This window comes from Lontra canadensis, unplaced genomic scaffold, assembly GCF_010015895.1.
Source record: "Lontra canadensis isolate GAN:19392208 unplaced genomic scaffold, GSC_riverotter_1.0 scaffold7, whole genome shotgun sequence".
In the NCBI taxonomy this organism is placed as follows: domain Eukaryota; kingdom Metazoa; phylum Chordata; class Mammalia; order Carnivora; family Mustelidae; genus Lontra; species Lontra canadensis.
In genome coordinates, this window is record NW_022631001.1 from 27,321,915 (window position 1) to 27,344,774 (window position 22,860).

The window sequence follows — 22,860 nt, forward strand, 5'->3', positions numbered from 1 at the left end:
TCAAAGAAATGGAACAAATAATCCTAAAATTTATATGGAACCAGAAAAGACCTCGAATAGCCAAAGGAATATTGAAAGAGAAAGCCAAAGTTGGTGGCATCACAATTCCGGACTTCAAGCTCTATTACAAAGCTGTCATCATCAAGACAGCATGGTACTGGCACAAAAACAGACACATAGATCAATGGAACAGAATAGAGAGCCCAGAAATAGCCCCTCAACTCTATGGTCAACTAATCTTCGACAAAGCAGGAAAGAATGTCCAGTGGAAAAAAGACAGCCTCTTCAATAAATGGTGTTGGGAAAATTGGACAGCCACATGCAGAAAAATGAAATTGGACGATTTCCTTACACCACACACGAAAATAGACTCAAAATGGATGAAGGACCTCAATGTGAGAAAGGAATCCATCAAAATCCTTGAAGAGAACACAGGCAGCAACCTCTTCGACCTCAGCTACAGTAACATCTTCCTAGGAACATCGCCAAAGGCAAGGGAAGTAAGGGCAAAAATGAACTATTGGGATTTTATCAAGATCAAAAGTTTTTGCACAGCAAAGGAAACAGTTAACAAAACCAAAAGACAACTGACAGAATGGGAGAAGATATTTGCAAATGACATATCAGATAAAGGGCTAGTGTATTGAATCTATAAAGAACTTATCAAACTCAACACCCAAAGAACAAATAATCCAATCAAGAAATGGGCAGAAGACATGAACAGACATTTCTGCAAAGAAGACATCCAGATGGCCAACAGACACATGAAAAAGTGCTCCACATCACTCGGCATCAGGGAAATACAAATCAAAACCACAATGAGATCTCACCTCACACCAGTCAGAATGGCTAAAATTAACAAGTCAGGAAATGACAGATGCTGGCGAGGATGCGGAGAAAGGGGAACTCTCCTACACTGTTGGTGGGAATGCAAGCTGGTGCAACCACTCTGGAAAACAGCATGGAGGTTCCTCAAAATGTTGAAAATAGAACTACCCTATGACCCAGCAATTGCACTGCTGGGTATTTACCCTAAAGATACAAACGTAGTGATCCGAAGGGGCACGTGCACCCGAATGTTTATAGCAGCAATGTCTACAATAGCCAAACTATGGAAAGAACCTAGATGTCCATCAACAGACGAATGGATAAAGAAGATGTGGTATATATATATATATATATATATATATATATATATATATATATAATGCAGCCATCAAAAGAAATGAAATCTTGCCATTTGCGACAACGTGGATGGAACTAGAGGGTATCATGCTTAGCGAAATAAGTCAATCGGAGAAAGACAACTATCATATGATCTCCCTGATATGAGGGAGAGGAGATGCAACATGGGGGTTAAGGGGGTAGGAGAAGAGTAAATGAAACAAGATGGGATTGGGAGGGAGACAAACCATAAATGACTCTTAATGTCACAAAAGAAACTGAGTGTTGATGGGTGGAGGGGGTTTGGGGGGGGGTGGGGTTATGGACATTGGGGAGGGTATGTGCTATGGTGAGTGCTGTGAAGTGTGTAAACCTGGCGATTCACAGACCTGTACCCCTGGGGATAAAAATATATTAGATGTTTATAAAAAAAAAAAAGAAATGTAGCTCTTCCTTTCCTCTGTCTATCATCTTTTTCTGGCTATGATTCCTATTTATCCCGTTCCTCTCTGCTCTCACCACGTCTTGTACATGCTTCTATCAACATTCTTCATGCATTCATTTATCATTACAAAAATATTATATGCATACTATATGTCTGTTACTGAGTAAGATTTGAGGGTATGATAACAGCGAACACAATGGATATTGCCCGAGATGTTACAGAGTTTAGTGGAGGATAAAATTAAGTATGTGGGAAATTACTATACTATGTTACAATTACTATAAAGGAGGAAAATTAATAGAGATCTCTGCTTCTAAAAAACCAATAGTATGACATCACCTGGAAGCTTGTGAGAAATATAGGATGTCAGATGTACTGAGTCATAAACTGCATTTTTGCAAGATAGCTAAGGGACTTAAGTGACATTCAAGTTTGAGAAGTACTGATGTAGATCAAATGGATGTTAAGACCTTGCCCTATATGGTCAAGGGAGGCTTGCCAAATATAATTGCTAAAATGAGATCTGAGGAAATAAGAAGAACTTCCTGAAGGGAGCTAGGGATGAGTATAGTAACATAGGTGGTAGGGTGAGGAGATGATAGAAGGTTAGGGAAATGTTGTAGACATGGTCAACAGCTGTGCTGTTTTATCCCATAGGCATAGTGAACATAATATTGGGGAACTGTAATGCAAGAGAGCTAAGAAACAAACACAAACACAAAACAAAGGAAAACAAACACTCCACAATATTCAGGTTCCATTAATTTATCTTTAATTTTATAATCATAAAATCTTAGAACAAGTTATGTGGTGAATAAACAATGAATTTTGGAACACTGAAAAAAATTAAATTAAAAAAACAAATTCAACATCACTTTATGATAAAAATTCTCAATAAATTGGTTATGAAGAAAAAAATCTTAGAAAAAGTTATTTTAATTTTAATATAAATGTAAACTTTATGTCAATAAAAAATAAAATCTTTTTTGAATTACATTTGAGACGGAAGTTAGGAATCAGTAAATAGCTTAATATTGCCTTGGAGAACAAGGCTCAGAGATGAGCAAAAGCAGGCCTTGTTTAGGGAGTTGGAAGATAAATTCAATAAGGTTGAAGCAGAGAAAATGGAAAGCCAGTGCTTACAGGTTGGAGCCAAAAGTCCTGCAAAGCCAGATTCCTCAGGGAACTGAGAAGACAAAGGATTGGAAGCAGGGTGATGTCCTAATTAGATTTGTTTTACTATGGTGCTTCTCTTACCTGTCAGAAATGTGAACCTTGAGGGTAGAGACCATTTCTTCTAGATATCTGGTGCATTGTACCTGATACATATCATTCACTATGTAATAATTTATTAAGATTTCTATATTAATGAAAAAATAATTGTAATGGCAAGCAATAACAATAAAAATTAACAGTTGTTAATAACCTATTATGAGAGAGTACAAAGTGTACTGGGCTGACTTTTCAATGGATTGGTATTGGGTCATTTTGTTCATTGCAAAAAGTAAATCTTTGAAGAGGATAAAATTATTTTCTCCATGTGAAAATGAAGAAATGAAAGTGAAGTGGTTACATAACTAGCCCAAAGACACACTGCTGGTGACAGAGCTGAGCTTTGAAGCCTGGCTATCTGGTTTCAAATTCTTTGATTTTAACCAATGCTTGTCAAATCTAAATAGATAGGTGAATGCAGAGAAGCTATTCAAAGTATTCAAGTCCTGGGATAGGGCAATTATAAAAGGCACTCTATCAACAGAATGAATACTGGCCATTATGTCCTTTGCTTGTGTATCCACTAATCATTAAACTTGGGTTATTGGATGGTTGAAATCCCTCAGTTTGCACTGGAAAAGAACCAGAAGTTCTCCTAATAATGTACCATCTCCTGCAGTCCTCCTCATGGACCAGTGCCTTTAGATTGGAATGCTTAGTGTGGCCAGCAAGATTTTCACATATATATCCCTATAATTGCCTGGGCATCCTCCTTTACTTCTGTGTCTTGGAAATATCTGTTTGATTTGTGCGTGTTTTCCCATTGAATCTCAGTAATTTCATGGCAAACTTATCCAGGGCTTGGAAAACGCCTGCCCTATCTGTTTTTGTGTCTTCTGTGGGGAAGACTATGTTTCTATTAGTCCTGAAGGTTCCTAAATGGATGGCCTATTTTATCAGGCTTTGGATGAGCTCTTGGAAGGAACTGTGTCTTCCCAGACTCTCCTGGGGATCTAGAATCTTGTGACAGAAGAAAAAAAAAATTCAACAAGACAATTAAGACCTCTGCAGCAATGCTAATGACAATAAATACTTCATTCTTTTTTTCTGTCTTGCAGACCTTTGCAAGACAATGTCCCCTTGGCATAGATTTTGTGCCAAGAAGTATGTTAAATTAATTACTGTTCTTGAAACTACCAGCCCTCTCAATTTGCCTTTAATTGTCTGAGGCTGTATTAATGGCCAAAGGTTGAAGGCTACTTATCAGTACCCACAGTTTTAACAGAAGCTGTCTGCCAGATATAGCTAATGTCTCTACCACAGAGGTGAATATATTAGTGTCAGTTTTAGACCAGTTATCAGAACAGACTAGTGCCTTTGTAAGATTGAAAGGGACATACAAGGGACTCAAAATTTTGTATTCTTTTTAGTTGCTTCTTTTTATTTTTAAAATAGACTGCTTTTTTAAAAAAAGATTTTGTTTAAATTCAATTAACCAACATATAGTACATCATTAATTTCATATGTAGTGTTCAATGATTTTTCAGCCGTGTATAACACCCAGTTCTTTAGAGAAGTTTAGGTTCACAGCAAATTGAATGAAAGGGGCAGAGGTTTCCCATATACTGCCTGTGCCCAAATGTCCATAGCGTCCCACCAATACCAACATCCCCCACCAGAGTGGTTCATTTCTTACCATTGATGAACCTTCACTGACACATCATTATCACTTGAAATCCATAGTTTACATTAGGGTTCACTCTTGGTGTTGTGCATTCCATAGGTTTAGACAAATTTATGACCCATGTATTCACCATTATAGTAACATATGGAGTATTTTCACTGCCCTAAAAATCCTTAATGTGCCATGCCGCCTATTAATTCCTCACTCTTCCCTAGCTCAAGGCAAGCCACTGATCTTTTTTACTGTCTTCACAGTTTGCCTTTTCCAGATTGTTACATAGTTGAAAGTATACAGTATGCTGTCATTTCTGACTGGCTTCTTTCCCTTAATAATATACATTTAGGTTTCCTTTGTGACTTTTCATGGCTTATTAGCTCATATCTTTTAGCACTGAAAATATTCCATTTTGTGGATATATCATACTTTATTTATCCACACCTACTCAAAGACATCTTAGTTCCTCCCAAATTCTGACAATTATGAATAAAAGCTACTATAAATATCCACGTGCAATTTTTGTGTAGCTATGTTTTCAACTCCTTTGGGTATATAAGGAATGTAATTGCTGGATTGCATGGTAAGAATATGTTCAGTTTTATAGGAAATTGCCAAACTGTCTTCTAAGGTGTCTGTACCATTTTGTATTTCCACCAGCAATGAATGGGAGTTCTTGCTGCTCCACTTCCTTGTTGGGATTTGGCAGTGTTGTCAGTGTTCTCAATTTTGGCCATTCTAAAATCATTATGGGTTTAATTTGCATTACCCTGATGACATATGATGCAGGGCATTTTTTCATATGCTTGTTTGATGAATCACTTCCTTTTACATTGTCATTTTGTATGCCTGTGTACAGGTTAGCAACACTCCCAAGATATTCAGAATGCCCAGGAACAGTGTGGGCTTTGAACCAAATACTATTGCACTAGCCTCAGTGAATATAGTTATTCAGCAATTCCTTTCCTAACCCGTTCAACGTCTTATGATTTCTGTGACCCTGGCAAATGCCTGGTGAGCAAACTCATGGGTGAACCATTAAATGCTGCTTCTCTCTTACTTTAACCCTGTGCAAAGCTTTGCCTTTATAGCTAGCTGTTCAGGGGTCAGAAAGCTCTTGAATGAGACTTGGACTCCTGGAATCTCCAGGATTTTTCTTTGTTGTAGTAAAAGTGAAGATAGACTGCAAAGTAATTGCCCTTCATGGTCTGTTTTTCAGGGTACAAAGGGTTAGTGGGACACAGGTGTGTAGAGTTCTCTCCTAGGAATTTGATTTTCTGTTGGGAAAATGGCTCTTACTGGACAGCTTCTGGGCCCCTTATAAAGGCTGCTTTTCTGAGAGCTGATACCTGAGTAATTCTCTATGAGTTTTCTTGGCAAAAGAGAAGTTCTTTGGTGATGGTTTAAGGAGACCAGGCTGATCAGGAAATATTTCTCTAGCCTTAAGACAGAAGGATCTTTCTGCCCATAAGTTTGTGAGGTTGAGATAATCTCTCTCTCTCTGGTTTTAAAGGACTCTCTACTGCTGCTTGGTATGACTCTTCAAAGAACAGGGCATAGGAGAAAATGACCTCCCTTTCCTGACTCAAGATATTTTCTTTGCATGAGGTCAGTGTTTTTGTGCATTGAAATCTTTTCTGAATACACCAAGGACTGTACAATTTTCAGATAATTTATGAAGCCAAGAGGTCAGAGAAAATTGGTGAACTTAGTAGTACATATTCAACAAATTTCATGTATTAGATCGATTTAAAAACAATGTAATAAAATATACATTAAAGCTATGAAGTTATGAGCATGTATTCATTCATTCAACATATTTTGAAAATTAAATTCATTTTAAATAAGTAGTGGCAAAGCACAGAATTTGAAGTCAGAGAGAACAGAGTTTAATTCTTGGATTTATCATTGTCATGTTGGATAAATGTGAGAAAGTAATATGATTCCACTGAGCCTTGGTTTTCTAATCTTAGCTTCAGTTTTTCATCTGTAAAAAAGGAGCTCAAAAGACCCAGTGCATGTTGTGATAGTGTTGGAGGCAAAGCTTTGTAATGGGTGCAGTCTATATGTTCTTAGTAGTCTGGTTACAAGGTTGTGTAAGTCATACAAGCCCTTGTCTTGTCTTGGAAGACTTCTCCACTGGGGAGAAAGAGACATTTAGCTATATCTTTCCATGAATGCTTATTTAATATTTACTCATTAGTTTTAGTGCAAGAGGACCCAAGGGGGTTTAATACTCATAGACTTTTAAAAAAAGCTATTCTTTTCCCACAAACTTTACTAATGGAGTTCCCTGCAGTAGAATAGTCCTGCTCTGTTTCCCTTTGAAAAAAGAAACCATTAGAAGTATGCAAAGCAGTGGATAGAAGATTCAGAGAAAGAGATACAATGAAGTAAATTGTTTGTTACACAGTAAGCATTTAATACATTATTATTTTTATTACATAGAAGGCTAGTTTGGATTCTTAGATAATCCACTGCAATCTCTTAATTCATTTAACTATAATAAAAAGATCATTAACTTGAGAACCTGCTTCCTCATCTTCAAAACAAAGAGGATATGACTTAAAGGTCCTTACAACTTCACATAGAAAAATTTATTTTTATCACCAGGTCTGTCTTTGAGCAATTCCAAGTACCAAGAATGAATACCAGATTAATCAGAAAAATGTTAGCTGATCTCCTATTTTAATATATGCCAATATTGTTATGAACTTTATTCATAATTTGAAGGGGCTGTCTGTCAGGAATCACCATATATGCCTGTTGTTAATTGTTTAAGGTCTATTACTATTATCAGATACAATGAATTCATTCATTGAACAGATACTCTTAGAAACTGTTGTGCCAGGCATTTTTCCTGGCTCTGAGGTCAGAGGTCTGAGAACACAAGGCTTTTCTTTCCTGGGGTTATTTTCACCTTAGTGGCATGCCTCTGTAGTCTCATCACTAGGTGCCACTTGTCTTTTTTAAAAATACTGCTATTCTCTAGGGCTTTTCCTCTGACCTCCTTTTCACTGCTCCTGTGACAACTCATAAGCCTTATTATCAAGGCAGGAGTCCCTTTGATGGGAAAGCAAAGGTAAGTACATATTCTAATTCTTACATGTAAGTCACAGGAAAAAGTCAGGTTTGTCTTCCGAGGTCCAAATATTGACACAAAACTCATGGATTTTATTTTATTATACATTGCCCCTCAATTCAAATTTTCTAATCATTAATTTTTTTGTGTGTTTGAGTTCTCAAGAGGCTTCCTGTATTGAACATTTGTTTCTTTTCTTCTCTTCAAATGCTGTCTTCACGTAATGAATTATTCCCAGTCTAGTCAAAGCCAGTGCCTGTTCATACAACAGTTAGAATGAAACTCATCAAGTTGACTTACACTTAGGTATGTTCTTCCCCAGAGTTATGGACAGACCTTCTTGGAGTACCAGATCTAATTCTACTTCTGTCCACAGTAGACACTGACAATTTGTAGATATTTAAATATTTGTTGATTGAATACATACATCAATGAATAAAAGAGGAGCATATACCTTAAAAACTGAGCATTATTTCTGTAGATAAAAACAGGGTGTCAGGAAACTTAGGACAAGAATCAGTATAGTGGAACTTCTTTAATCCTACAGATGTTTTGATCTGGGTGACATGCTCATATCCTCAGAGAGGAGATGCTTCACAGTCATCATCCCCCACTGGAATGTAGATGAATCCAGACTCGTGAGGGTTTCTGAGGGACCACACCCCCAACCCTTCCATTCATTTCCTTATCCTTTGGCAATAATGGACTATCAAGAATCTTAATCAGGTAATTCTGCTCCAATTATTATCTGTTAGTCTGCGGTTAGTTCCTTTGTTCTTGTAAGGTTAACTTTGGGTCATATTTCTTAAGGGAAAATTTCCTTTAAATAATACCAGATTAATAGCTAACACCTAAATAATGAAGTACTTTTATCAACTGTCACCCATTGCAGTCTGTTTGCCAGACTGAATTTGTTCTTCTGTAGTAGTTTTCATTAATAACTGTTGTACATTAATTTGATCAGTGATATTTTTCTAGAAGATGTTAGTACTATCTTTGTGATCCTATTTTCATTGGGTGCATAAGGACTTATAAGTCTTAATGGACTTCCTTTTTTAAAAAGTTTTTTTTTTTTGTATTTTATTTGTCAGAGAGAGGGATAGAGAAAGCACAAGCAGGGGGAATGGCAGGCAGTGGGAGAAGCAGACTCCTCACTGAGTAAGGAGCCCAACACAAGACTTGATCCCAGGACTCTGGGATCATAGCCTGAGCTGAAGGCAGATGCTTAGCCAACTGAGCCTCACAGGTGTCCCATCTTAATGGACTTTTTTTTTAATTTTTAAAAGATTTTATTTATTTATTTGACAGAGATCACAAGTAGGCAGAGAGAGAGGAGGGGAGAAGCAGGCTCCCCACTGAGCAGAGAGCCTGATGTGGGGCTCAATCCCAGGACCCTGCGATCATGACCTGAGCTGAAGGCAGAGGCTTCAACCCACTGAGCCACCCAGATGTCCCTTAATGGACTTCTTAAGGGCAACTGAGAAGTGAAGAAAAGCAGGCTGAATTGCCTTTTGTATTGTCCCAGGGTTACACAGAAATGTCCTGTCTCTCCATGTACCTGGAATCATAGAGCTGGAAAATTTGTTACTGTTATCTACTCTAACCTCCTCTTTTATATACATATATATGGAAATATATTGAAGCCTAGATATAACATGTTACTCTTGCTAAAACCCAGGTGTCCTCATAAAATTTAATGTTCTGTCTCTTTTGCTAGTTCATGCAAGATCAATTCTAAATCTAGGAAAAGGATAACTGGGTATACACTTCCACTGAAGACAAGACAAGGTTCACTAGCAATCCTAAATTGTATGATATGTAGAAGAGAGTGAAAACATCTTTCTTGCCTACTTTACAGGGTATGGTCCTTTGTTCCAGGGAAATTGCTTCCTTCACTCATCATGGCATCCTTCAATCAAAGCATTTTCTACCCTGCAGTCTTCTTCCTTACTGGCATCCCTGGTTTTGAAACTTATCATGCCTGGCTCTCCATCCCTTTTTGTTGTCTCTACACCATTGCCATCTCTGGGAATGGCATGATCTTGGTTGTCATCCTCACTGAGTTGAGCCTCCATGAACCCATGTACTATTTCCTCTCCATGCTATCCTTCATGGACCTAGGGCTGTGCCTTTCCACATTGGTCACTGTGCTGTGTATTTTCTGGTTCAATGCTCGAGAAATCAGTTTTGATGCCTTCATTGGCCAAATGTTCTTTATCCATGGTTTCACATTCATGGAATCCTCAGTACTCCTGGCGATGGCCTTTGACTGCTTCATTGCCATCTGTAACCCGCTGAGATATGCTACAATCTTAACCAGTTCAAGGATCATCAAAGTGGGCTTTGCCATTGTTATTAGAGGGACAATGGCTCTAGTGCCTTTACTCCTACTTCTAAAGCGTCTGTCCTTCTGCCATAGCCATGTTCTGCACCATTCATATTGTTTCCACCCTGATGTGATGAAGCTTTCATGCACAGACACCAAGATCAACAGTGCATTTGGTTTGGCCATTGTCATCTTTACTGCTGGCACAGACTCTGTCTTGATCCTCCTCTCCTATGTTCTGATCATCCACTCTGAGCTCAGTATCGCCTCCCCAGAGGAACAGAAAAAGGTCTTTGGTACTCGTGTTTCACACATAAGTGCTGTTGCCATCTTCTTCATCCCCATGGTCAGCTTGTCACTCGTGCACAGATTTGGGAAGCATGCCCCTCCCCTTGTGCATACTCTCATTGGCAATGTTTATCTGCTCATCCCTCCTGTGATGAATCCCATAATCTACAGTGTGAAGACCAAGCAAATTCGCAAAGCCATGCTCAAAATATTCTCCTCGAAGTTCATTTAGGGATTTTTTCATTTTGTCTTTTCTTTTCATGGTCTCCCTGACTCATATTTGACAATTTGTTAGAATTGAAAGAGCCTATTTACAAAAGCTTTCATTCTATTCTGATGATGCAATAACTTGTTATTTACCAAGTTCTAGAGTATGGATTTTTTGGAGATAGGGACTCTATCTTGTGTACCATTAGCCTTGTCACAAATGCTTCAGCTGGCACAGAATAGGACTATAGTGAAACTATGTCTACAAAATGGACAAATGAAGCCATAATTGACTTTACAGTTTAAAAAGTCTTACATCATCTAAGGTATAGCAATTCAAGGGATGTCTGATATCATTTACATCAGTAGGAAGCCCTAAGTTAATGGTAATTCTAATAACTTATTGGTAATGATTATTATTTCCCCAAATAGACTATACATGACTACAGAACATGAATAAGCATAGAAAACAAAAAGAAATTAAATGAAAAACATACTTTCCTCATTCTTAGAAGAGTTATTCAGGTCCCTTTTGTAAATGTATTAAAAGTTAATTATGTAATAGCCAGTGATTTATGCTTCAAAATATGTAATATGTATCTAATGGGGGGAAAGTGGACAAAGATGTATTGTGATGTTCAAGATATCATTATTCAGTGCAATGAAACTTTGGAAACTGCTTAGATAATTAAGGTATTGGTTAAATAAAATATAAACTATCATGCAGCAAGCTAAATACTGATACAGATATAAATGATACATTATTAAGAGAAAAGATAGATTAGTATAGAGCCTATTTACCACTGTTTGTGTCTGTGTTTCATCTGAATATACACACACGTACACACATGCCCATTCACACATATACATTGTGAAAGTATGAATAGACATGTTCCAAATGTCAGAGTGCTTCTTTTTTGATACTTGGAGATTGGCTTGTTTATATTTTCTTTATACTTTCTTTATATTTTCTTTATAAATGCATAATAATGAGCTTTAAAAATTTTTCAGGTAATGAAATAATTGATTTCCATTTGACACCCACTTCAAAACACAACAATTTGTTTTTTATCTTCCATTGCATCCTCATTCCCATCGGTCTTCATAATCTGTCTTCTATACTATTGATTTATAATATGACATCCACTTCCTGTTTTTGTCCATCACTATACTGACTGTGGTCCAAAAGCAGTGCATCAGAACCACTTAATGTCCTCAACCCCAACCTGGAACTAAGTCAGAAACTCTTTAGGTGGAGCCCACGAATTTGCATTTTAACAAGCTACCTACAGGTTATCATGCATGTTAGAATAACATTCCTCAGGATGTTTAGTCTTTTGGAAAAAAAACACCATAAATTCCTTGCCTTTTATCTAAGATCATTTTGCTCTCCATGAATGAAATATTCACCTATTTTTTTTTCTTCTTCTAGTTGCTTTTTTCTTTCTTGTACTTACCATTAATAAATCATTGTCTTTTTTTTTTAAGTAAATCATTGTCTTATAGGCAATCAAGTCCGTCTTTCCTGACTGACTTAAAAATTTTTGAAAATAGGCAGGATACTTTGGGATTGATATATCATGCACAGACTCAAGTGTAGTACTTAATGATAGCTAATTTAATACATGCTTATTGAATTAACTTGATTTTTACATAACTTTGCAAATATTCTTCTTACATAATTTAGGCATTACATAATTTAGGCTTACATAATTTGGCAAGCACTATGGGAGGTACTGGTGTTAAAACAGTGAAAAATGAAAACATAGTCTCTATTTTTAAGGAGTAACAATCTGACTAAACATATCTAAATTGAAGTAATGTTTAGCCAGTTGTTTCTTTTGAATGAGACTGGATAAAATATTGAAGCAGATACTAAGAGGAATCATGAATGGGATATCTCTCTTTTGGAGGAAGGACCTGAATTAAAGGGAATATCAACAACTCAGGAAGCTGTTAGCATGAAGAGAAAAATAGAGCTCCTAGAAACGTACTGTTTAATAGAGGAGGTATAATACACATTCAATTCTAAACAATAAAACTATAAACAAGAAATTAAAATTCTCAGGAAGTCTTGAAAATGGAGAACTTTGAAGGTAAGGAACCATATTTTTTTTTCTCTGAGTATAGTTGACACACAATATTACATTAGTTTCAGGTGTACAACTTAGCGATTTGACAAGTTTATACATTATCCTATGTTTACCACAATATAGCTACCATCTTTCCTGTTAATTGCCATTGCAATATCACTGATTGTAATCCTTATGCTGTGCCTTTTATTCCTCTGACCTACTCATTCCATAACTGGAAGGCTGTATTTACCTTTCCCCTTTGCCCATTAGTCCAATTACCCACTTCAACTTCCCTCTGCCAACCATCAGTTTGTTCTTTGTATTTATGGTCTAATTTTCTTTTTGTTGGCTTATTAATTTTTTTAAAATTACATTACGAGTGGAATCATATGGTATTTACCTTTCTCAGTCTGAATTATGTCACTTAGCAGAAAACCCTCTAGGTCCATCAATGTTGTCTCAAATGGCACGATCTCATCCATTTGTAAGGCTGTGTAATATTTTAGCGTGTGTACATACCATATTTTCCTTATCCATTCATCTATTTATGGACACTTAGGTTGTTTCCATACCTTGGCTATTGTATATAACACTGCAGTAAACATAGGGGTGCATGTATATTTTTGAGTTAGCATTTCATTATTTCTGGGTAGATACCCAATAATGGAGTTATTGGATCATGTTATTTCTATTTCTAACTGTTTGAGGAACCTCAATACTATTTTCCAGACAATCTGGTTAAGAAATGGGTGGAGGACCTGAATAAACATTTTCCCAAAGAAGACATACAGATGACCAACAGACACATGAAAAGATGTTCCACATCACTCATTATAATGGAAATGCAAATCAAAATCATTATATCAGGGAAATTGAAATCAAAACCTCATTGAGATACCACCTTATACCAGTTAGAATGGCCAAAATTAACAGGACAAGAAACAACAAGTGTTGGAGAGGTTGTGGAGAAAAGGGAACCCTCTTACATTGTTGGTGGGAATGCAAGTTGGTGCAGCCACTTTGGAAAACAGTGTGGAGATTCCTTAAGAAATTAAAAGTAGAGCTACCCTATGACCCTGCAATTGCACTAATGGATATTTACCCCCAAGATACAGATGTAGTGAAAAGAAGAGCCATCTGTACCCCAGTGTTCATAGCAGCAATGGCCACGATTGCCAAACTGTGGAAAGAGCCAAGATGCCCTTCAACAGACGAATGGATAAAGAAGATATGGTGTATATATACAATGGAATATTATGCCTCCATCAGAAAGGATGAATACCCAACTTTTGTACCAACATGGATGGGACTGGAAGAGATTATGCTGAGTGAAATAAGTCAAGCAGAGAAAGTCAATTATCATATGGTTTTACTTATTTGTGGAGCATAAGGAATAACATGGAGGACATTGGGAGAAGGCGAGGAGAAGTGAGTTGGGGAAATGAAACATGAGAGACTGTGGACTCTGAGAAACAAACAGTGTTTTGGAGGAGAGGAGGGTGGAGTGTTGGGTGAGCCTGGTGGTGGGTATTAAGGAGGGCACATATTGCATGGAGCACTGGGTGTGGTGCATAAACAATGAATCTTGGAACACTGAAAAAATAAAATTAAATTAAAAGAAGAAAAGAAAAAAATCACAATGAGAGACCACCTCATACCTGTTAGAATGGTTAAAATAAGAAAACAAGAAACAAGTGTTTCTTGTTGAAAAGAAAGGACCCCTCCACCCCATGCTTCTTGTTGGAAAGAAAGGACCCCTCCACCCCGTGTTTCTTGTTGGAAAGAAAGGACCCTTCCACCCCATGCACTGTTTGTGAGAATGTAAATTGGGAAACCGTATTTTCAAATTTTAAAAACGTAAATGTATTAGAAAATGTTTTTAGAAAAGCAACCATGTTGACTTATGCTTCAATAAGAAATTACATATCCCTTTGCATGCAGTAGTTATACGTACACTAATAAAATTCAAAGTATATTTCTTTCCCTTCTTTATAAAGTGATATAATTCACAGAAAAGTACCTAAAGTCTACTTTTTTCTTTTTTAATCTTACAGACAATACTTTTCATTCCTTTTTAGCTGTGTTTTCCTGTGAATTCAGCATCATCAAATACAGAGCTCTATATATTTTCACAGCTTTTTCTTTAGTTTATAGACTTATGAAACAATGCTTGTCCATGACTGTCTGAGCCAACGTTGAAAATAATAGTCTGGCTCATCTGATGAAGAATTTGAAAGATTGAGCGACTGAGTGTTCTGCCAAAACCACATGAGCACATTGAGGTTCTGTTTGAGAATGTTCATAATTGATATTTCACTAAAACTGATGTATTGTGGCTTAGATGTAAAATTTAAGATTTGTATCATTCAGGTTGATATTGTATCAAGCAGGGAACTACAATATATTATGTAACCTCCAACAAGATGCCTGAAATCTTCAGTTGCTTCTCAAGGATGTAGAAATGCATTTTTCTAGGGAAGGACAAAGATTAAATTCCATACTGTGCAATGTCTTTTATGTTGGTTAGATTCAAAGGCTTGAGAATGCCTGTAAAATCTTCTGTGGTATAGCTTCTGCCTCCCTGTTTAGCTGTACTTGCCACTTGCTCTCCCGCTTGTTCTTCACATGTGCCGACCATATTATCAATCACTCCTGGTTTTCCTGTGCTCTCTTCTCCCATGTATCCAGACAGACCAGGTGATGACCTGGATAATACATGCTCTTTCTTCTGTGGTCTCATTGTAATTATGCCCTATTGTAATCAGTGATTTTGATGCCTCTTTTCTCACTGACTTGTGAGCCCTGGGGAAAGTGACTCTGTTGTATTTTTTGTATTATCAGTACAAAACCCTGGAATGTGATGGATACTTCAAGTGTTCTATGAGGGACTCAATGAAGCTTTTTTCCCACCATGGATGAAGAAGTCTCTTAAAAATGTGCAAAATTGGGGAGCCTGGGTGGCTCAGGGGGTTGAGCCTTTGCCTTTGGCCCAGGTCATGATCTCAGGGTCCTGGGATTGAGCCCCATGTTGGGCTCTCTGCTCAGCAGGGAGCCTGCTTCCCCCTCTCTCTTTGCCTGCCTCTCTGCCTACTTGTGATTTCTCTCTCTCTGTTAAATAAATAAATAAAATCTTTAAAAATTAAAAAATATACAAAATCCACCCAACTGATATTGGAGGAAGGTACATTCATCTGCTGGGTGTGGAGGTAAGGTAGGGAGAGAAATGAGCTTGTACATATAGCAGGTGTTTTGTTTTGGAATTTTTACTCACAAACTTACCTCTAGCAAAATTTTACCATAATACAAGGTCAAGACACTATAATACTAGTCCTTGCATGGAGATGAGAAACGTAGGTGTCGTAAAGTAGAAAGGGAGTGAAGTCATGAGGTAGAATGAACCCTTGGGAAACTTTATACTCTAGGAGCCAAAGAAAGTCTACCAGGGGTTTTCTGATTAGGAGATTTCATGCAGCCTGAGTCATGGATCCTTATATATGCTATCTATCCCTGAGGAGAAAGCCTCCACAGCTCCTCAAGCCCTTTTCCTGCAAACAGGGTGTGAAAGAACAAGCTCCATTCTTTGTAAGTAAAACTGCCACATTTAGGGAAGACATCAAACTTTACACACACTGGTTTCCTTCAGAATGAGGAAGATCTAATTAATTGCAAAGAACTCTCCTGGGAGTCTCAGGAAAACTACGAAAAGATTTTCCCTGAAATCTCTATTCAGGTAAATTATATTCTAACTGTTGGGGTTTAGTTGACCTGTGGACCACATATCCTGATGCTTGGAGCAGGTTGTTGGCATGTCCTTGCTGTTGTGAGTTTTCTGGTTAGTTGTGCTACATTTCAAAATCATAGTCTAAGTACAGCTGTTATAGCTGCTACCACTCACCACCCCATCCCCATTTACCAACCTCATTCCCATTGTTAAATGCTTCCCATACTAGATAACAGGTGAAATGCTTCACAAATGCTATTTCACTTAAACCTTACAGTTAATGCTGTTGGTGAACTTAATTTTACAGAAGCAGAACCTAATATGAAATGCTTCTTTGAAGAACCTCAGCTGGCTGGTAGCAGAGCCAACATTTGAAACTAGACCTACCTTACCCTGCAACCATATTACTGACTTTCTGTAATCAGAGGAGAAAATTAACTCAAGGCAGTCCTGCACAAGACCTGCAGAATGCTCTTAAAATGGGACTGGAATATTGTTTTTATATGAGAGAATTACTATCAAGAAATGAGGGAGGCATATAGAAGATTACCGTAAAATAGTAGCATAAGTATTTCATTAAAAAAACCCAACACACACACACACACACACACACACACACACACTCTCACACTCATTTTATAGAACCAAAAGAGCTCACTGAGATTCTTCTAATAGTCACCTGAATAATTTGAGGCCACACAGCATGAATTAAATGCAAAAGGCTATAATGTGTTGAGATCCTGATTTATTTCCAGAATCTCTCACCACTTTACAACTTTTAGATTTAATTTTTATCAAAAAAACACCTGTTGATTTCCCACACAGCAAATACAGGGGATGGTAACAGGAATATAATGATGAAAGCAATGGTCTACCTCCCAGTAGCTGATTTCAGTTGGAGAGGCACATTTTTAAACAATTTATGATCATGCAATGGAATTAACACTATTCTAGATGTATAAATAAAAAAAGAATGTTACTCCAGAGGAATAAGTAATTCACTCTACCTTGAGGTAGACAAAGTGATGCCACAAAATGCATCCTAAAGATAATATACTAATGTTGAACTTATGAATGGATCCATGGAACAAACAATAAGTCTAAAGAATTTAGGTTCAGTCAAAGAAGAGTGGGAGATTTATGAATTAAACATAAATTTATGTTTAATACATTTATTAAATTTAATAAAGCAAGTTGTCTTCACAGTGTGAAAGAACTTGCTATATTTAGTATAGCCAGTAAATACGTGAAAGAACTTGCTGTGAAAGAACTTGCTTGTGAAGGTTCTTACTATAAGAACTGTGAAAGAACTTGCTGTATTTAGTAGTTTGGTGAGGTAGGAAAGGTCCAGGCTGATCATATCAAAAGGTCCCTTGGGTAGAGAAGAGATTGGATAGCAGGAAAAGTAGATTTTGGTTAGATTGAGAAGATCCTTGACTTTTGTGGTAAAGGGGGAAAGAGTTTTGATTTCATGCTGAAGACAATGAAGAACTCTGTAGGAAGATGTATTTTTGAGAGATCATACTGGCGTCGATAAGGAGAAAGTGTGTAAACAACTCAAAACTCAGGGAGGGGAAATTACATATGAGAAAATTGCTGTAGTTCCTGCAAAAACTAATGAAACTGTTATTACAATAGAGTTGATAGAAGTGGGAGGATAAGGATGGGTCAGTCAAAAGACATATTAGAAGTCAAACTCAAAAAGTTTGTAGATTGGCTGGCCTAGATAGTTGTGGTAAGCAGCATTCTAAAAGGGCCCTCACAATTGCTGTCCTCTATGATTACAGCAGTATGAAACCCACCCCTTGAGTGTGAGTGGGCCTATGAATGTGATGGGATATGTTGCATTGTATGTATGGCAAAGAGAATTTGCAGATGTCATTAGGGTTTGTGATGACTTGACTTAGAGTTAATCAAAAGGGAGATTAATCTGGTGGGCCTGGCCCTATCATGTGAGCATTTAAAAGGGACAAGAAGCAGCAGAGAGATTCCTCTGATGGATTGGAAGATGCCACCTGTCATGTTGTGAGAGGTCCACATGACTGGGTAGAGGGCAGTCTCTAGGAGATGAGAGCAACCTCTAGTCCACAGCCAGCCAGAGACAGGAGACCTCAATTCTATGCCACAAGGAATAACATGCTACTAATAGCCTGGATGGGTCTGGAAGAGATCCTGACCTCTGGATGAGCACAGAGTCCTGGCTGAAAGAAACCCTGAGCAGAGACCCTGTGGATGCTGTATTCAGATGTCTGACTTGCTGAAATGTGAGGTAATGAATGTCTGTCAAACCATGACTTTGTGCTAGGATTTTTATGCAGCAATAGAATGCAACAGAGTATGCTTCAGTCCAAGAAAAAGCAAATTTCAGTGATAGGTGTGAAGTGTTTAAGAGAGAAATGAGGCTAGACAAATGTTCAATAAGTTGTTGGTAAAGGGAAAGAGATACATGCAACAGGAAGGAGGCAGTGTTATGGTTAGGTTGAGAAAGAAGTTCAAATATTTATAGACTGTAGTAATGGTGCAAATGAAAACATTCAAATTTTAATAAAGAAGGAAAATTGGTGGGGTTATTTGACAGTGCAGAAATGCATCTATGTATTTTTTTAAATTTTGTTTGGTGTTTAGAAAACATCCAAATTCCTTACAGTTTGATGGTGATAAAATAATTCCATACTGGGTTCTTGTTTTTCTAAGTATCTTATCCTTCCTTAAGTATCTCTGAGGGCAAGTGCCATGTTTATTTTGGTTCTGTATCCCTCTATTGGTTTACAACATGCACTCAGTAATTTAATGTTAAACTATACAAATATCCAGAATTGATTTAGAGGCTACATAGTAGGTAAGATTCCTTTGGAAGTGAGCAAGAGTTCTTCTGAATCAGGTAAGAATGAAGAAGAAAATCTTAGCTGTGGAGGAAGAAGGGACCATATGAAGAAGTTATTAACCAGTAGTCACTTGCCGAAACCAGACTTAGATAATATTTTCATCTTTTGTCTCAGCTCAGACAGTAAGACCCATTACTAAGGGGGAGTGGAATGCAAATAGATGTGGAAGAAGAAACAAAAGAAATTTTATACAATACTTTAATTTTTAAAAATATAATAGCTATTTTTATATCACTATGATATAAAAGTTTTAATATAAAAGTTATAATATAACTTTTATATCATAGTGATATAAAAATAGCTATTATATTTTTAAAAATTAAAGTATTGTATAAAATTTCTTTTGTTTCCTCTTCCACATCTATTATATTATAACTTTTATATCATAGTAAAATAGTTATATTATAACTTTTATATCATAGTAAAATACCCCCAGAGATTTTCATATACATTAACTAATTTAATCATTATAAAAATTCTATGGGATATATCTGTCATTATTACTTTAGAGATGGAGAAGTTCAGGGCACAGATAATTTAGGAACTTATCATGTGGGTAACTTAGCTGATATATATATATATATATATATATTCTGAATGCATCAGCATGTAGAATATGCAGTCTTAAAAAATGGATTTGTGATGCCAAATAAAAATCTAGAATATCAAATTATCCATAATACTTACTTTTGAGACCCTTTATCCTCAAATAGTTCTGTTTGTATTGGTCTTGATGGCTTATATTAGTTATGTGATATGAAAGCTAATTAGATACAGTTCAATTTATGATACTACAAATAAATTGTATGTCCATATAGGATGCTATCACAACTACTAACAGATAGTAGGGGCTCAACAAATGTAGGCTATTATGACTGGAAATAATCAACCTGCTTCAAAAACTATCCAAGAAATGAAGAGAACATTCTTTTTGGGCCCTCAGAAGCCAATTTACTTTATTTACTATATCAGAATCCCTGCATGTACAGTTTGTTGTTCATCTAAGATTTCATACAACCCAATATACACATTTCATAAAGTATTTATTGACTGCATACCTTGTAAAGTCAGGAAGTGATGGGTGCAATCTGCTTAACAGACAATGAATTTAAGTAAGAAAGTCATTGCTAGATTTGTTTATAGACAAATTCTGTATCCTTAGTAATTGTTCATTTCCTGTTTTCTGCTTCTTTATTAGATGTGGTCTTAGTTTTTTTCCTTTATTTTTTAAACAATCTTCATAATCTCTTTCTATAATGCAGATATTGTCTTTTATAAATGTTTACTAGGTGAAATAATTACTTTTAAGTCAAATTCATTATAAAGAAATACAGTTTATCATTGCAGGATGTTCAGCTTAAGATTCTGCAGTTTGAATTCAACATGTCAACTTTACAGAATACCACATCCTCTTCCATCATTTTCCTGCTAACTGGTGTACCTGGACTGGAAGCCTTCCACACCTGGATCTCCATTCCCTTCTGCTTTCTCTACATAACTGCTTTCTCAGGAAATAGCCTGATCCTGTTTGCCAATGTCACCCAGCCCAGCCTTCACAGACCCATGTATTATTTCCTCTCCATATTGTCCACCACCAACCTCGGCCTGTCCATATCCACCCTGGTCACCATGTTGGGTATATTCTGGTTCGATGCCAGGGAGATCAGCTTTAATGCCTGCTTATCACAGATGTTTTTCATTCAAATTTTCACTGTTATGGAATCCTCAGTGCTGTTGGCCATGGCCTTTGATCGTTTTGTGGCCATCTCTAGTCCTCTTAGATACGCCTCTATCTTAACTGACCTTAAAATAGTACAGATTGGAGTAGCAATCATCACCAGGGGGACACTAATACAGACTCCTATGGTGTTGCTTCTTTTTTTTTTTTTATTAAAAAAAAAAGATTTATTTACTTGTTTTTTTTTTCAGTGTGTAGCTGTTTCTTTTTTTTCTTTTTTTTAATTTTATTTTTTATAAACATATATGTATATATTTTTTTTCCCCAGGGGTACAGGTCTGTGAATCTCCACGTTTACACACTTCACAGCACTCACCATCCTATGGTGTTGCTTCTTAAACGATTGTCCTTCTGCCGCAGCCACGTGCTCCACCACTCCTACTGCTTCCACCCTGACATGATGAAGCTCTCGTGCACAGACACCAGGATCAATAGTGCAGTTGGGTTGACAGCCCTGATCACCACTGTTGGAGTGGACTCCATCTTCATTATTTTTTCTTATTTTTTAATCATTAAGACTGTCCTCAGTATTGCATCCCCAGAAGAGAGAAAGAAAGCCTTTAGCACATGTGTCTCACATATTGGGGCTGTTGCTGTATTCTATATTCCATTGATTAGTCTGTCCTTTGTACACAGATTTGGGAAACAGGCTCCACCTTATGTACATACTCTGATTGCCAATGCCTACCTGCTAATCCCCCCTGTGCTAAACCCCATCATCTACAGTGTGAAGACCAAACACGCAGGGCTGTGCTAAAAGTTCTCCAGCCCAGTGCAACAAAGGAATAGATGGGGTTTTCACTTTTTTCTATTTCTTGTTATTGTATAGGTGAGTAAAATGCCATTCATAGAAGTTAAAGTGCTGAGACTTATGTTTGGGATAAAAGCTTCTCAAAAGATCACTTTAGCTTTAAGTAAGAAGACCATGAACTAAAAGAAAAATTTAGGCTACATTTATCTATTATTATTTCCTCAGACAACCACAGTGATATTAACATTTATTCATTTGAGATAAAAGATCTTCAATTACTTAGATAACCAAGGTGACCCAGTTTGGATTTCAAATGAGGTGTTACTCTGTTTGCTTATTTTTAAAAAGAAGGCAGGAATAAAAAGCTTGTTGACAATAGCCCATTACTGAATTTTATCATCTAAATCTGGCACATGAAATTGGCATTACTCATGGTTATGGAATTGTCCCAAATATTTTTACTTTTTCTCTGCCTCAGACCTCCATAACTTTTTATATAATAGCTAGTATTATCTTCAACACATGTTTTACTGCTTTGTCAGTAATCTGAACTTTTTTGGTCAAGTGTTCTTACTTTATCCCAACTCTTCAGGGAAGATTTATATTTATAGCATAAGCAGCCTATGAAAAATAACTCTTCTTTTTTTAAAATTTAAATTCAATTAGCAAACATATAGTACATCATTGATTACATATGTAGAGTTCAGTAATTCATCAGTTATGCATAACATCCAAAGCTCATCACACCATGTGCCTCCTTAATGCCCATCACCCAGTTACCTGACTCTCCACCTACCTCCCCTCCAGCAACCATCAGTTTTTTCCCTATAGTTAAGGGTCCCTCATGGATGGTCTCCTGCTCTGATGACTTACCATTCCATTTTCCCTCCCTTCCCCTATGACCCTATGTGCTAGCTTATAGTCCTTGTATGAGTGAAACCATATGATAATTGTCTTTCTCTGAGTGAGTTATTTTGATCAGCATAATACCATTCAGTTCCATCCATGTCTATGTAAATGGTAAGATTTCATCTTTCTGATGGCTGAGAAATATTCAATTGTATATATATGCCACATCTTCTTTATCCATTCATCTGTCAGTGGGCATCTTGGCTCATTCCATAGTTTGGCTATTGTGGACATTGCTGCTATAAACATTGGGGTGCAGGTGCTCCTTCAGATCACTACATTTGTATCTTTGGGGTAAATACCTAGTAGTGCAGTTGATGGGCCATAGGGTAGTTCTATTTTTAACTCCTGAGGATCCTCCATACTGTTTTCCAGAGTG

The 22,860-nt window shown here is 36.9% G+C and overlaps 2 protein-coding genes across 2 annotated transcripts; both read left to right on the forward strand.

Moving 5' to 3' along the window:
* Positions 1 to 9,482: 9,482 nt before the first annotated feature.
* On the forward strand, positions 9,483 to 10,427 carry LOC116865320 (olfactory receptor 51F2-like). Its single transcript, XM_032853590.1, has one exon. It carries the CDS (start codon positions 9,483 to 9,485, stop codon positions 10,425 to 10,427), a length of 945 nt encoding a protein of 314 aa, XP_032709481.1.
* A 10,039-nt stretch (positions 10,428 to 20,466) lies between these two features.
* LOC116865285 (olfactory receptor 51F2-like) lies at positions 20,467 to 21,610 on the forward strand. Its single transcript, XM_032853563.1, is given in 3 exon segments — positions 20,467 to 20,951; positions 21,131 to 21,558; positions 21,561 to 21,610. Coding segments are annotated over 3 exon segments (963 nt in total).
* Positions 21,611 to 22,860: the final 1,250 nt, after the last annotated feature.